Source organism: Nymphaea colorata, chromosome 2 (assembly GCF_008831285.2).
Source record: "Nymphaea colorata isolate Beijing-Zhang1983 chromosome 2, ASM883128v2, whole genome shotgun sequence".
Classification (NCBI taxonomy): Eukaryota; Viridiplantae; Streptophyta; class Magnoliopsida; order Nymphaeales; family Nymphaeaceae; genus Nymphaea; species Nymphaea colorata.
In genome coordinates, this window is record NC_045139.1 from 36,142 (window position 1) to 52,026 (window position 15,885).

The 15,885-nt window shown below is 37.7% G+C and overlaps 1 protein-coding gene across 3 annotated transcripts; it reads left to right on the forward strand.

Annotated features, from left to right (window-relative positions):
- The first annotated feature begins 461 nt into the window (after positions 1 to 461).
- LOC116247287 (DNA-3-methyladenine glycosylase 1-like) lies at positions 462 to 15,722 on the forward strand. 3 transcript variants are annotated; one of them, XM_031619368.2, is made up of 3 exons: positions 462 to 985; positions 1,595 to 2,045; positions 15,453 to 15,722. In XM_031619368.2, the coding sequence occupies exons 1-2, from the start codon at positions 515 to 517 to the stop codon at positions 2,042 to 2,044; spliced, it is 921 nt and encodes a 306-aa protein (XP_031475228.1). In that variant the 5' UTR covers positions 462 to 514; the 3' UTR covers position 2,045; positions 15,453 to 15,722. The 3 variants fall into 3 exon arrangements, with proteins under 3 accessions (XP_031475228.1, XP_031475226.1, XP_031475229.1); XM_031619366.2 differs by having other exon boundaries at positions 1,595 to 2,040; XM_031619369.2 differs by lacking the exon at positions 15,453 to 15,722 and adding an exon at positions 10,973 to 11,578.
- The last annotated feature ends 163 nt before the right edge of the window (positions 15,723 to 15,885 follow it).

Consider the following 15,885-nt stretch of genomic DNA (forward strand, 5'->3'; position numbering starts at 1 on the left):
TAAATCCGATCCGTTAACACGTTAACATTTATAAATGCAAACTTGAAAAAGGGGCAACTAAGGTGTTGGTAAAGTTTGATGGGCATTAACCCAAATCTAGTAGGCACCCGGCTGAACTAAATCATTTGTTGGGTAATGGGCAGAGGTCCTTATAAGCCACCACTTGGAGGAAAGGGTAACAAAGGAGGGAAGGGATGAAGGGGCAGTGGTTTTGATGTTTTCAAATTAAAAACGGATAGTAAATTAAAAGATAAAAATTTACCATATTAGTTCATGTCACATTTTGAATCAGCCACCCAGTCAAATCGGTTTGCCACTTATTCCATTGGATCGACTAATAATAGAACTGTTATACTGGCTTTTATGAAGCATTTGCTGTCTCGGATTATCAGTTCAGAGACCCATAATATGGGTGGATAAATAGATGGTCTCGTCTGTGTATATATATATATATATATATATATCATAAGCGGAGTCGGCCGCTAAGAAAGATGCCAAGCACCCACGGGGATCTATGGGGAAGCAGAAGCAAAGGAGCGACGGTGTAACTGAAGGGACCGTTGTGGGAAGGGACGCAGAGGCCGGAGTTTTAGTTGGAGTTGAAGGTGGAAGTGGAGGCGGATGTGTCAGCAGCGGGGTTGATGAAGCATTGCCGTCGCCCTCCTCGTCGACCATCGCCTTCCGGGAGCGTAAAACGAGGAAAGTGCTGAACTCTGGGGAGAAGAGGGAGAACAGGAAGGCTAAGGCCGACGCTATTATTGTTCCTCCGTTGAGGACTCTCTCAGAAGAAGGTGCAATCGCCCTCGCCATACAGCATCTCAAGGCATGCGATCCTCTCCTGGGGCGGCTGATCGACATCCACCACCCGCCCATTTTCCACAAGCAGCATACGCCCTTTCACTCCCTTGCTCGGAGCATCCTTTATCAGCAACTCGCCATTAAAGCCGCTGCTTCTATTTACTCACGGTTCATCGCTCTGTGCGGTGTGAGTATATCCCTCCCAGTCCTTTTTCCCACCTCCTGCTACCTTTTATTCGTTAATAACATATATACGTCTGCCACTTCTCAGATGCGTCCATCTGGGGGGACGTGAAAACCTTTTCTTGACAAAACTCTAGTTGCGTGTCGGTGCATTTACCCGACTTTGGTGCTTGTCTGTGCTTATGTTTTTTCCTCAAATCTTTCTGATTGGGGTATCTTTACTTTCATTGCTGTTATGATTTATCATTGCGTTCCTTGATCCTTGCTCGGAAGAATGGAGGTTTCTCTCATCACTTCGTGGGTGCTGTGCTTTTTACTGTCCCAGATCCAGGATTCCTAACCAATTTGTATTTGGATGTGGATGTTTTCTTTTGGTGGATTAGCGTTCTGCACATCTCAACTCATACAGAAGCTGTTGTATACGTGTGAATGTCATATATCTGGCTGATTTGCTGGTTCCTTGTTCAAATCCAGATTAAAGTCTTGGCATCCTAAAAGTCAATGTCCGTTTGCTTGTCATTTTCTGTTTTATTTATGTTTCCTTACTTCTTGCATGCATTGAGGAAAATAGTATTGGGCAAAAAGATTTTGAATGTTTACCTTTTGCTTGCAGGGTGAGAGTGGTGTGGTCCCTGAGACAGTGTTGAGGTTGAGTCCGCTGCAACTTCGGCAGATTGGTGTGTCTGCCAGGAAAGCTGGTTACCTTCATGACCTTGCTGCGAAGTTCTCTGACGGACTTCTGTCAGATGCAGCAATTCTTGAAATGGATGACCAGTCCCTTGTGTCTATGCTCACCATGGTTAAGGGAATTGGTGTGTGGTCCGTTCATATGTTCATGATCTTTGCTCTACACCGTCCTGATGTATTGCCTGTGGGTGATGTTGGTGTACGCAAAGGTGTACAACTTCTTTATGGCCTCAACCAGCTACCGCAACCTTCACAGATGGATAAGTTCTGCGACAGATGGAGACCATATAGGTCCGTTGGCTCTTGGTATATGTGGAGACTGGTAGAAGCTAAAGGACCAACAGTGCCAGCAGACCAACTTCCAAGGCTAGTGTAAGGTACTTTTCTAACACTTTGGTTAATCCTTAGTTACTAGAATCACTTGGAATAAGAACTGGAACCCAATCCTGATTCCCCCAACATGAAAGTGACTCCCAGTCATGCGCAACCATATTTCCATCTCATTTTACTTTCCATTGGCTTTGACATTGTATTCCTTTTTTTCTTAAGTCTTGGATATTTATGCCAACTTATTGCATGTCGAACATATGACTCCTTAAATACTTCCATACCACTTCCTACTTGTGTGCTTCATCACTGTCCAAAGTGACAAAATGACTGCTTCACAATTCTAATTTCTTATTTCTTCTCATTTTGGTTTTCCCTTGTGCCTATGTGATCCTCTTGTATTTTTGTACTATTTGTTTGCTCTCATTGAGTCCTAATGTAGTTTTATGCATTCTGTAAGATTGATGTAAGATTCCTAATAGGGGTCAAGTTGATGTATTTTTTTGGTCATGCCTTAACCCAGTGTCGAGAGCTTCAGGCACCCTTCTTGTATTTTTTTGTTGCTTTCAAGACAAGCTACATGTAGTTTTTGTTTGGGTCTCTTCTTTGCTCGTGCTCTCTTCTTAGTCTTCTATACTCTTTTGTTTTCTTTTTCTTTTTTTTTTGTTGTTTTTTTGTTGCAAACACTCAAGATGAGAGAGCATACTATTGTGACATTTTGAGGGGTTTGTAGGCTTTTAAGAGGTTGACCCATGGCAATTGACATTAAAGCCGTATTCAAAGCTGGGGAAGGGACTCTTAAGTGGGGATAGAGGCACCCAATGATGTGCTATGGCTGAAGGAGTACCAAACATACCACATTGACTATCATTTAAGGAGCTTTCAGAGGAAAGAAAAAGAAGTGTTTGAAGAAATAGAGGACTAAGGAGTACTTCAAGGTGCTAGATTATGTGGCCTGGCCTGTCACTTGTAGGAGCAAGTGAAAGAACTCATGGGACAGGTTATTTCATTTGACAACCCGATCACCCTAGAAAATGAAAGCTTCGTTGAAGAATACCACCCTTTCACAAGCAATATTTGTTGGATGAAAGATCAAACATCAAGGATGAACACGCCTATACCTGTCAACAATCAGGACAATAGGGCAACCTAGACCTTCTTCTTCTAGGTGGGGGACTGTTTTGGAATTCAAAATGTTTTGGCTAACATTATCAATATGAAAGTTGCAGCCGTATTACTCTAGGTTATATGGTAGCATGGTTGTGAAGGGAACATTGCAACCTGGAAAAAAGAAATTTAGAATCAAAGAAGAACTACTTTGTTTCCAATACACGACTATCTGATAGTGGTGAAACTCAAGCATGCTGGGGCTCTTCAAGATTATCTGGGTCTTTTCGAAAGCTTATGTTAGAGGAAGCCAGTAGGCCAGATAAAGACAATTTCAACTGGTTCCTTGTGGGACCTTAACTGCTTCTGCTATTCAAAATGAAATGGAGCTACGCTGACAACTTAGAATGATGCATATGTGACATCCAAGCACTTTAATAAATACTCAATGCAAGTCTTTCATTCGAGACTCTGAATAGGCTGGACCACATAGGCAAAAAGGGAGATCCTTGAGATAGTAATGGTAAGTCATCGACCTAGTTGTGCTCGAACAAGTGGCATTCTTCAAAAGGACCAACCAAAGAGGCAACTCATCTGGCTTCTTGTTGGCTGTATGAAGACATTTGGCATTGCTATGCCCTGCATTAGATAGAAGATGGTGAAAGCATTGTCACAAATATCGTGAGATTTTTTAAAATTCATGATATTTATGAGAAGTACAAGTAAAATGAAAATGTCAAAAAAATCTCGTGAGATTTTAAAACTCTTCACAAAAATGAATATATCATGATTTTCTCGTGATTTTTTTTGCAATTTTTAATTATTTTTTCACTCTTTTATTATTTTCTCGTTTTATTTTATTTTTTTGGTTTTTTGTATTTTTAATTTTTAAAAAATTGTCGACATTTTTCCCAAAAGTTTAATGAGAAAAACAATTTTGAAAATAAATGAGAATAACCATGCCGATATTTTTCCAAGAACGATATCTGCGACAATGGGTGAACACAAGGTGTGCAATCGAGAATGAGTGTCATGCAAGTGTCCAACATAGTGTGGAGAAGATGCATTGCAGATGCCAAAAGGCACATCAATTAACAATAAGTTGATACACTTACTCATCACATTGAACGGGAAGCCTATTATGGTCCATGGACATGTCTCGGATGGTTCCCATCAAAGTTCGGCAAAAAGGCACAACAATTAACAATAAGTTGATATACTTACTCATCACATTGAACAGGAAGACTATTATGGTCCATGGACATGTCCCAGATGGTTCCCATCAAAGTTCAGTATATGAGGGTTTGGTAGCTCTTATACTAGACATCTGCTACTAGACCCTCGTATACCAGATTTTCATGTGAATCATTCAGGCCGTTGACTTTTAAGGCATCAAATAGTGGAGATTGAAATGTATAATTGAAAGTCAAACTGTTTTTTGAAGAGTCCAAGATCTATATATATGTGTATATATATATAGTTTGATGGAAAATCATCTGGACCATCGGTTTTAAGAAAATCAAATGGTGGAGATCAAGATGCACATATAAAAACCAAACTGCTTTTGTAAGAGTCTGAAATGCCCTTCAAAGGAGGGAAAAGAGAGGGAAAGAAGGAAATGAATGAGTTTCCTTAAATGAAATCCTTTGTCTCTTTTGAAGGCTATTTCAGACTATTGAAGAAATAATTTGACTTCTATATTCACAACTTAATCTCCACTCTCTGATCTCATTGAATTCGACGGCCTAGATGAATCCCATCAGGCCTGGTATATTAGGGTCTGTTAGCCACCTGTTATGCTGTTTATAAGTTCTACATATGGGTTACGAATTCTATTGATTACTCTTGTACATATTATATATAATGTATGTTGTATGTTTGTACAGTTATGAAATATAAACTTATAATATTGGATAAATGTGAAATTAGACTCCTCTGCAATTTGTAGAAGGCTACTTACTCATTGCCTGTGGTTATAGATAGAGGGTTCTTAAGATGCCTTTGACCATTTGAAGAAGGCCTTGTTGATGCAGCCAGTGTTGTGATTGCCCAATCTAAGTTCTTGAATTGAAGAGTTCCTCTATAACTGAAGCAACACAATATTTTTTTTTCCATGCTTTTACTAACCGCTTTGTGTATTGGATCGCATTTGCCATGTTTGACAACTAATGATTGTTTCATTGCATAATGGTTTTAAATTTGTTTAGAGTGAAAAATTATGCCTAGTCTACCTTCCAAATTATTTCCAATACAAATTTTGAAATATTAGATCTTGCATTGTTTAAAGTTCTAAACTGTGCGCTCCTTCACTCATTGCTGTTTATCATTCATTGCATGAGTGAAGAACTGATTTAATCTAACAACATAAGAAAATTGTAATGCCACTTTGTATTACATGTCACGATCAATAGAGTGCTTATGCAAGAGGAGCATCTTGTCACACAAGCAGGAGATGGAAGCCATCTTGCAATGTCTTTGAATCTTTGCATATGGATGTGCTATTTGTTTAGCACTCATTCGTTGTCAAGACAAAATATTATCACAAGTTACTTCTTAACTCAAAATAACCTTGCTCTCAAGAGAATTCATTGTTAAATTTTTTTTGTGAAGTCCGACTTCACCTTGGAGTATATAAGGTGGGGAAGGCTAATGTTAACATTAATGCCTTGAGATGGCATGCAGGTCTAGCTTCAGTGCACACGGTCATTCAGAGGTGCACTCCTTAATCACATTTATGAGGGAATGAAGCAAGACTGAAAAACAATGCTTCACTGGCCGAAGCAAAGAAGACTCACCAAAACAGGGTGCATTTTCATGCCATGGTAGGGTAATCTCAATTAGGAACTGCTGAAGGAGTGGTGTGGTACATTGTGGGCAGGCCATTCAAATTAATATCGGTCAGCTATGTCACATAGGTACAGGTACGGGGTGCTGGTACAGGTACGGGTACAACGTTTTTGCCAATCTTGGTACGGCAGTACGGCGATAGTTGTATATTTTTAATTAATTGTATACATGAAATCAGCAAAAAAAAGTAACATAAATATAAGAAACAGATGCCATTTTTGCCGTAAACCACTTGCATGAAGGTAAGGAAGAAGGAGGAAGAACCGTACCACTGCCATACTGCAACGGGTACGTGGGCTTTGCAGACGTACCAATGTGACATTGTTGGTCAGCCAAAAACTTTGAATTTGTAGATGGAATCCCTTGTGAGGGGTTAGAATGGCAGTTCCCCCTCTTTCAAAGGTATCAAATAAATGACTACCGGAATCAGGGTTTTGGGTGTAAAGATTCCATTGACCTGTAAAAAGTGGCCCCAATCCTTGGGATATGATAATACATCTAAGAAATTATTCCATCTGACATATTCACCCCTTGATTTGGGAATAGCAACATGAACTAAATGTCATGCCCAAGCCAAGGAGCTTATGCCGAAGAGCTTTGACAAATGATGATTGAGACCTTCGTTGAATGCCTAGGTGCCAGGCGACCTCCATCGCCTAAGTCCATCACTTAGGCAATGGAATATGGGCTGGTGCCTAGGCCTAGGTGCCCACCCATGGAAACCAGAAAGGCATTTACCTTTTGTGGTAAAATTGATTTATTTAACAGATAATTACTAAATTTAACAGATAATTACTAATAATACAGTTAAGGAAACTGTTGAAAGGATAAAATTCTGATTATGGAAACCGAAAAGGAAGTTTCCACAATCAAATGTTCATATAAAACTGGTAGCTTAGGGGAGCCGCTTGTTTGTATCCATCGCTGGCTGGTTGGAGTTAAAATTGGCTGTATAAGTTGATTTTGACTGACACTAACTTGCTAACATGCTAACTTAACACATAAAACACCACACCAACATGTTACAATTAAAATAACTAAAGAAATTTGATTTTTCGATTTGGTTGCCCCTGTTGGCTAGCCGTGCCCAGAGGCTTGACAACTAAGATTGAGACGAGATTCAGCATTTCTGAACCATAAAACGCTTGGCTTCCATTTGGGTTGTATATGTAACCAACCCGCTACTAAAGATATGGCAGAAATAAATACAGAAAAAGAGCTCCTGTATAAAGATCTATGTTCATGTGCAAGCCGATATGTATACTATCATTGATAAACAGTAAAATATGCAATATTCACTGGGGCCAAGAGCACCCACTCAAGTAAAAGCTTCTACATCCGGTTGACCAAAATGAAGATCCCAAATAGTATGAGCAATAAGTTTTACATGTAAGAGGTCCTGTACCCGACTCAAAATTTCCTTGCCAAGCCACATGAAACAGTTTGCTGGAAGTCCTCAGAAGGATCATTGCTGAAAGAATCTGACAGATTTTGGCTTTGTTGAGTTTGTAATCTTGATAAATCTTCAATGAGAATACCTAACAAAATTTCAGTGGACATTTATATGATGACTGTTGCTAGCATCCTGTGCTGCTTGGACATGGACACAAAGAATTGAGGACTGAGGAGCCGCAAAAATAGGCAACTTGGACAACATTGGTTGTGGATTTGATTCTTTTATTGCCCCTTCTCACTTTATTCTTTCTCCTTTATTAAATGCTGGGCTAAGTGGGAGCAGACCACAAGGAGCACTTCCTTGTCTGCTAGCTGCCCAATAACTATTCATGGCCTGGCCCACCTTACTGGATCACTGTGGCCATTTGAATTTTACTGGTTTCTTTTATTGTCTCATCTCTTTTTCTCCTATATATATATATATATATATATATATATATATAGATATATATATATATATATATATATATATATTGAACAAACCTGCTGTTAAAATATCTCCTAGGTCTAAACTCTAAAATAATCAATAATGAGCACCAAGGCTTTCCAAGCACAAAATGGTTAAAAGAACCAAAAGCTCAAAGAGCTGGCGTGCACCAAAGCACAAACAGAAAAATATAGATTTACTTAGTAGATGAGGGATAATGAGAAACTCCCTTGTTATATAGAGAGCACAGCAATGAGCTGGCCGTTGGGTTTGTTCCAATGGCTAGAAAACTCTGTCCAACAGCATGAACAACAATCAATGATATACACACAGATATATTTGAAATATGCATGTATTGATAAACGTATAATATCTTTACAAATGTTCTAACACCCCCTCACACTTATAGTGCTACCAGCTATATCGGAAAGTTTGTTAAGGAGAAAATTAAATTGAGGAGGACATAATGCTTTGGTAGAGCAGTTTGCAATCTGAAATTTGGCCGCATAGGGAAATCAATTGTCTTCCTTATATTCCTCTATGACAAAATGATAGTCAATCTTTATATGCTTTGTTCGCTTATGAAACGTATTGTCTTGAGCAATGTAGATTAGACTCTTATTATCAAAAACCTAGTTTTGTAGGTTGGCCAGAATAACCCCCATCTCTTCTATTAGTTGCCTAAGCCATACAATTTCCACTTTTGCAGCAGACATTGCTCTATATTTTGCTTTAGTAGAAGATAAGGAAACTTATGTCACACAAATGCGGAGCAGGTGTGACAAATTTGAAAAGGAATTTGGGTGTGTGTGTGTATATATATATATATATGTATATATATATATATATATATATGTAGGTATGTATGTATGTATAAGCATTAAAATCAGCTGGCTGCTAGATGACTAAAAATTTTGCAACTGTCGCTAAAAGTCTTTAGCTATAAGGGCATTAACAATGATTTATGGTGCTTTTAGCGTCGGATTAAAATTTCATATATATATATATATATATATAATGTGTGTGTGTAGTCTTGTTAAAATTTTCATAGCCTTGTCCATATTTTTCGTTTTTTTGGTTGACTTCTTAGTCATTAATCATTATCATTGTTGTAGATAAACTTTTATTTTAGGGTATTCTAGTTCAAAATTTTATGCTAAATGAAAAGCGTAAATGACAACAATGCATAAACCTTTTTAAAAATGAGACAAAAGACTGAGAGAGAGAAAGAGATGCAAGTCTTGTAGAGGTGTTACTGACTCTCTATTGCTAGTCTTTGTTCGTCAATTGCCGGATATGTCACCTAAGTGCCGGGTGCGGATGCGGCAATTTTTGAAAAAACTTTAGGTGCGGGTGGCGGTGAGGGTGTATATGAATCATTTGACATAGATTGCCGGTCATCAAAGAGTACTCATCTTTGTCATTGCCACCACACTGATGGTAGGAAGAGGGAGAAAATGCTGGTTCACAATCGACACGTTTTTTTCTCTAACTATAAAGAAGAGCAGTGCAATCAGTTCCTACCTTACTCATGTTGACTATGTTGGGTGGTGCACCCAGGCTCTAATCCGCATCTTTGTCATGACACGCGTGCATTGCCTGTTTTGGTGTGTCAATGTTGCATAAGAAACATTTTGCTATATCTTGCATTTCCAAGATGTGAGAGATTCTCCTAAAAAAAAACACAAAAGCCAATAGTTGAATATCTATTATTAAGTTCTTCCTCCTATTTTACACCATTATAAAGCAATTAATCCAAGTGAAGAAGCTGAGTAAAGAAATACACCACAATCATTTGAATTAAGGAGGATTTTGGAATTGGCTTGTTAATGAATCACATGACCATGTCAGGTCTTATAATATTGAGACTTGAGATGCATAATAGATCAAATAAGTTGTTTGTATGAAGGTGGATTTTCCTTAGAAACACTATCTTCAACTTTCATTTTTGTTCCAACACTCTCAAGAGCTTTTACACTTTTGTAATATGATAATGTACACCCGACAGTAATTTTGAAGCAAGTTTAGTTTGAGATCGTGTATATCCTTTTATGGAATAAGGAACGTCATACAGGAAAATAAGCTAAAAACCCAAGGTTTATCATTTCAAACGTTTTTGGAAGACATTTAATTTCCTCAGTTCACTTTTTATCACCACTTGTTATTAACATGTCATTCACATGTAATAAAAGTATCACAGTCCCTGCATCAGATTTTTTTTAACAAGTAGATCAATGTCAGTAGAATATGATTTGAAGTCACATTCTAACACTATATCGCGAAATCTATCAAACTAAGCCTTTGGAGCTTGTCTTTGCTCATACCTTAATAATAAAACTTTTCCTTGAGACATTCATATAAGGGGGACATTTCTTATATACTTCCTTATCTAGTTCTCCATTCAATAAATTTTTTAAACAATGCAATATTAGTCAGGAATCCTATAATTGTCATTCTTGCAATATGAAAAAATACTTTTTCGGAATCTATTCCATATCCTTGGTTATATCTTTTAGGACAATCTAGCTGTGTATCTTTCTAGAGACCCATCACTTTTAGTGTTTACTTTATAAACTCATGCACAACCAATGGTGTTTTCAAATTAGGTAATTCCTGGGATAAATCTATTTGGAACCTTAGATGTTCTTTCTAATCTTCCAAGAAGTGGATGTGTCTTTTTAGTTTCAATAGTTTCATTCCTTTGTTCATGTGTTTCACATGTGATATTTGAAATTCTCTAGGGACATTTGTTTGACTTTGAGGATTGTTAGAAGCTTCAGGTTGAGATTGATTTTTATTTGTTTTGTGTTCATTGATTTCATCTAAGATAGAGCTACTATTATTTTCTTAACTAGAAAGAAGTAATAAACATCACTATTTATTTTAGGATCATGAAGTCCACTTTGGTTCTATTTTTTTTTTTATATTGTAGCACTTATTGTAAAGACATGGATAAGAATCTATATTTCTCATACCAAACTACAGAAAAGAGCACTTTTAGAATTCAAGGAGAAAAACTGTGCACTAAGACACAAATAAAGTACAAACAACCCTTGAAAAGTGCTTCCAAGAAGCATAACAAGCAAGGTTACTGCAGTCCTGGTGATCTAATAGCTTCATATTTGTTGACTTGGCATGTAGGGCCTGTTTCTATAGACTGCCCATACTACGCCGCAGCAACTGCTGGTGAAAGTTAGAACCTAGGCGGCAAACAGGTCATTCTACTTTGCATGTCGAGCTTCAGGTGAACTATGGAAGTGCTCCAATAATAGTGGGATCAACGATGAGTCGGGTGGAAGGTAGACACAACTGTCATACTATAATTGCTGGTCTTTCTCTTGCCAACAAGGCCGTGCAAACGGTTGTTCTTTGACCTGCTGTCTCGTTCTCTGAAGTGGAATAGATTCTTCATACTCCTTGGCTAATCATTCTCAGATCTCCTTCAGCATACTCAATGCATACCACTGTCAAGTGCGAGCCCTCTCACGCTGTGATACTCCTTCAAAATCATACCCGAGGAGCTTAGTTACCTACCTTTATTGCATTGATGTCGACATCTTCTGATTCACTAATATTGTAAACTGTACAGATTGGTCAGGACTATAAACTGGTGGCCCAACAAATAAGGTTGCGACTTTTGAATGGCTAAAACCAATGTAAGCTCTTGTTCATGAATCGATGGAGAGCTGAAATAACCAGGCATGGCTTTACTAAAATAAGACTGTGGGTGTCCTTGCTGTGAGAGAACTCCTACTGTGTTGTTGAATGTGTCTATGCTACTTCAAAGGTCTGCGAAAGGTCAGGCAGTCTCATAATTGGCATGTTGGTGATTGCTTCCTTCAATCTCTCAAGTGCCTCATCTGCCACTGGTCCCTATCGAAATATCTGTTTTCAGCAGCATTGTTAGGGGTGCTGCAATTTGACCATAATGCCAAATAAACCTTCGATAATACCTTGTTAGTCCTAGAAACCCCCTTAATGCCTTGGGGTTGTCAAGGTGAGGCCATTTCTTCACTGCAAGTGTCTTGTCAGGATCCATTGCTACCTTGCCTTGGGATATTACGTGTCCAAATAAGTGATACTTCTACCGAATTTGCATTTTGACATATTTTCATAAAGCTTGTGCCGATGCAGCACCTCCAGCATTGTTCTTAGCTCCAGTAAGTGTGTCTTCTTAGTCTGGTTGTAACAAGAATGTCGTCAAAGAAAACTAAAATAATCTTTCTCAAGTATGGTTTGAAACCTGATTCATAAGATCTTAAAATGTTGTTGGTTAACCCCACAACGTTACGAGGAACTTGTAATGCCCTTCATGGATTTGGATAGTTGTTTATGCATGTCTCCCTTGGGCATCCATATTTGATGGTAGCCCAACTGTAGATCCAATTTTGAATAATAAGCAGCTTTGTGTAGCTCATCTTGGAGCTCTTCTACGGCAGTCGTAACACAAAAGCACTAACTTTTGCCCTTTGTTTTTTACCAGCAAAACAGGTGACACGAATGAATGCCAGTTTGGTCTAGTTATCCCCTCATTCACATTTCAGTTGCTAAACACTCTATATGCGCTTGTGCATAGTGAACCCCGGCTCTGTGGATGCTCCTGCCCTGTGCTTTGTTTTGTTTTACTTTATAGTGAGAAATCTAGCATTCCTGTTCAAGCTGAGTCTTGTTCACTCTCCTTAAGTCTAGTAAAAATTTCATGGATTGGTGGAAAAAAAGGAAGGGATAGAAGGGAGGCCCTACTTATTCAAATTAGCCGTTAATCCTTGTAAGCAAAAATTTTGGACTCCTTTTTATTTCATTTCATTGACCATTTTCTTGCTTAAGACGGTCATTCCAAACAGATTACAAATCTATATAGTAATCTCTAACACTTACTCCTTATTTTGTCTAGCCTTTCCTTAAGAGATAATATTTATAGGCCATATATTTGTGAGGTCAACATTCCCTTGAGAAATATCCAATTATTACTACCCTTTTTACATTTAAGTAGATTTGAGATAATTTTTGTTTCTACACCACTAAACTAAGCATCTCTAAAGGTAATATCTTGGAATTTTTCATCTCCTTTCATCTAACTTATTATAATTCAGGTATAGCCTTTGGTCTCTCATTCCTTTTAAGAGTCTTCTCAACACCATCATCATACTTAACAAGTTTAGGAGTGGGTTGTGTACTAGTAAAGGTAATATCTTGGAATTTTTCATCTCCTTTCATCTAACTTGTTATAATTCAGGTATAGCCTTTGGTCTCTCATTCCTTTTAAGAGTCTTCTCAACACCATCATCATACTTGACAAGTTTAGGAGTGGGTTGTGTACTAGTACGTTCCTTGTATCCCTACAATCCTTGACCTTTAGTGTGAGTCTCCAAGTGTCCCACGCAAACAATATAATTGTTACCATGAAGTTTGAAAGTGAGGACAATGTTTTAAATCCCAGTGATTTTTTACTTGACTCGTCCGTTGTTAGCTCGTGGCTTGGCGGGTCAACTCGATGACTTCGACTAGGTTTTGTTAACTATTATTTTTGAAAGAAAAACAATATTATAATTTGTCATTTAAACATAAGAATATTGTAAAATGACTTGATTACATGTATTACTAAAAAATAAGTCAACCAAACATCAAGTAAAAAGTTATATTTACTTATGTGATAACAAGAAATCAGACAATTAAGCTGCTGGTATTATCCTATAGTTGCATATTTCAACAAAACTGAGTATCAAGAATCAATATATCAATGAAAAACAAGTCAACAAAAATAAGTATTAACATCTATATATTCGACATTTACAACTACCAAATTGTTTACAAACTCAAAACATATGTATATATTCTGTAAAACTAAAGTTCCAAAAGTAAAGAGCGCAACGCTCTAAAAGTTGAAATAAATAATCATACCTGAAGCTAAGCCTAATCAGCTTCAACTCTTCCTTTGCAATACCAAAAAATAATAAATGAACAATAATTATAAATTATTATCTTCCATTAAGTTAGAAGATTCACATCAAAAATTAAAATAATTAAGTAGTTAACAACCAATCACCTCATCGATTACGAAATACAAAGTGTATTGTCGGATTGCATGGAACGAGTTTTGGCTGAGCCAAACCAAGATGCAGCTGAGCCAAGCCGAGTTTCAATCATAAACAAGTCCCTGTACTAAGTTGACCCAGTAGGAGGCTGACTCAACCAAGTTGACTCAGTGAGTTTTAAAAGTTTGGGTGGGAACAAAGACTCTATCGAAGGAGAAAGTAGCTTCAAAAATTTCTTGAAAAAGCAACTACCAAGATGCCACACTTTAAAAAACAAGCACAAGCTTCAATGTGCAAAAACCAGAACATCAAGAGAGGTGATCAAGTCAGCCTGGTTCTAATATGATGTAAATAAACAAGACTGCTGGTAGGAAGATCATCAAGAGCTGAAAATAATAAATAATGAGCACCAAGGCTCAAGGCCCAAAAAGGTTCAAGGAACCAAAAGCTCATATGGTTGGTGCAAACTGCAAACCAAGGTACAAACAGAAATATAGATTCGGTGAATAGACAAAAAAACATTCAAATACAAAAACATGTATTCACAAAGAGAAGCTGCCCTCATTATATAAAGAGGGCAGGAATGAGCTAGTCTGGCTGTTGGAGCTAGCCAATGGCTATTAAATTGGTGCAATGCAGCAGCAAAAAACAAATCTTACAAGAAAATAAACATTACAAGAACAAAGAAAATAAAAATACAGAGTCATATATGTGTGTCTGTGTGTACTCAATAATGCAAATCCATATAATTGAAATATGTATATATATTGATAAATATATAACATATTTACATATATTCTAAAGGTAACATCATGGCAGTGAACTCCTTATGGCCATGTTAGGAGATATATAGAGAGAGAGTCGCTATGCAAAAAAGAAAGAAAAAGATGACATAGTGGCACCAAAATCAAACGAAACAGCAACAGAAGCAAAAGAACAGATAAGCGTTCTTTTGAAAACCCTTATTTTTTCTGTCAAAAGCTAATCTTAAAAAGATCGAACTTTTAAAACATAGGGCCCTTTGTGCACCATCATCGGCAAATCTACACAGGGCATTTGTCTGCCTCTTCAAGCCGTGGAGCATCTTCAAGTGTAGCTCTGCCTCTTTAAAAGTTGTTTAATAAACCTGCATTTGGATGGAGGTGTATTGTGTCATGTCATTTAGACACCATGGTGCGTGTCTTTGGGATGTGCCTGTGGGCTGTGAAGGTAAACATGTGTGTCCAGCTTTGTTTCCTAGACACGTTATGCTTTAAAAATGGTGTGTTTTTGCTTTGTCACATGAGTGCCTTCAAGTTTTTGCAAGTGTCCATATAACATAGCTAGCTCCACTCTAGCATAGCGGCATGCATGCCCATCAAGGATAATTTTTGAATTAAAGCATTATATCTGTTTGTGAGTTCACCTGCCTACACATGCTTGCAAAGGTTAAGCAGCCATGTCACATTTGCAGTTCCACTTCAGTCCTATGCTGGTCTCATGCTGTCGATGTGTTGCATCATGCAACCAATGCCAATTTGAATGTTCTTACTTGCCACTTCATGTAAGCATTTTGTCTCTAATCTTTTTTTTTTTTCAATGTACAGAAATTTCAACTAAAGGCATTGGTTTCTGCTTGATATGCTTCAACTCTGTCAGCTTAAAGAATTGCATGTAAACCAGTATGTATGAAAAAGGAGCTGAGATGGAAGGGTATCTATTTTATGTAACCATCAACATTGTTCCTTATTGTGTGTTCAGAAGTGCTAGATCAGTGACTTTCTTTGCTCATCCGTCATCTAAGGGTCTGAAATTATTACACGCTGCCCTTGTGGTAATGTATGATACTGTTGAGATGGATTTTGGCTTTTCCCCAATTGGTTCGTCCTTTTCTGAGCATGTATCTGTACATGCTCAAGTGCTTGCAACCTTTTTACATACCTTTTCATCCTCTTTTTCTTTCTGGTGCGACGGGTGTTTGTTCGCCCGTGTGGACATATGCTTACATGCAGAAAAAACCTGCTTATGTTTTGCTATGCC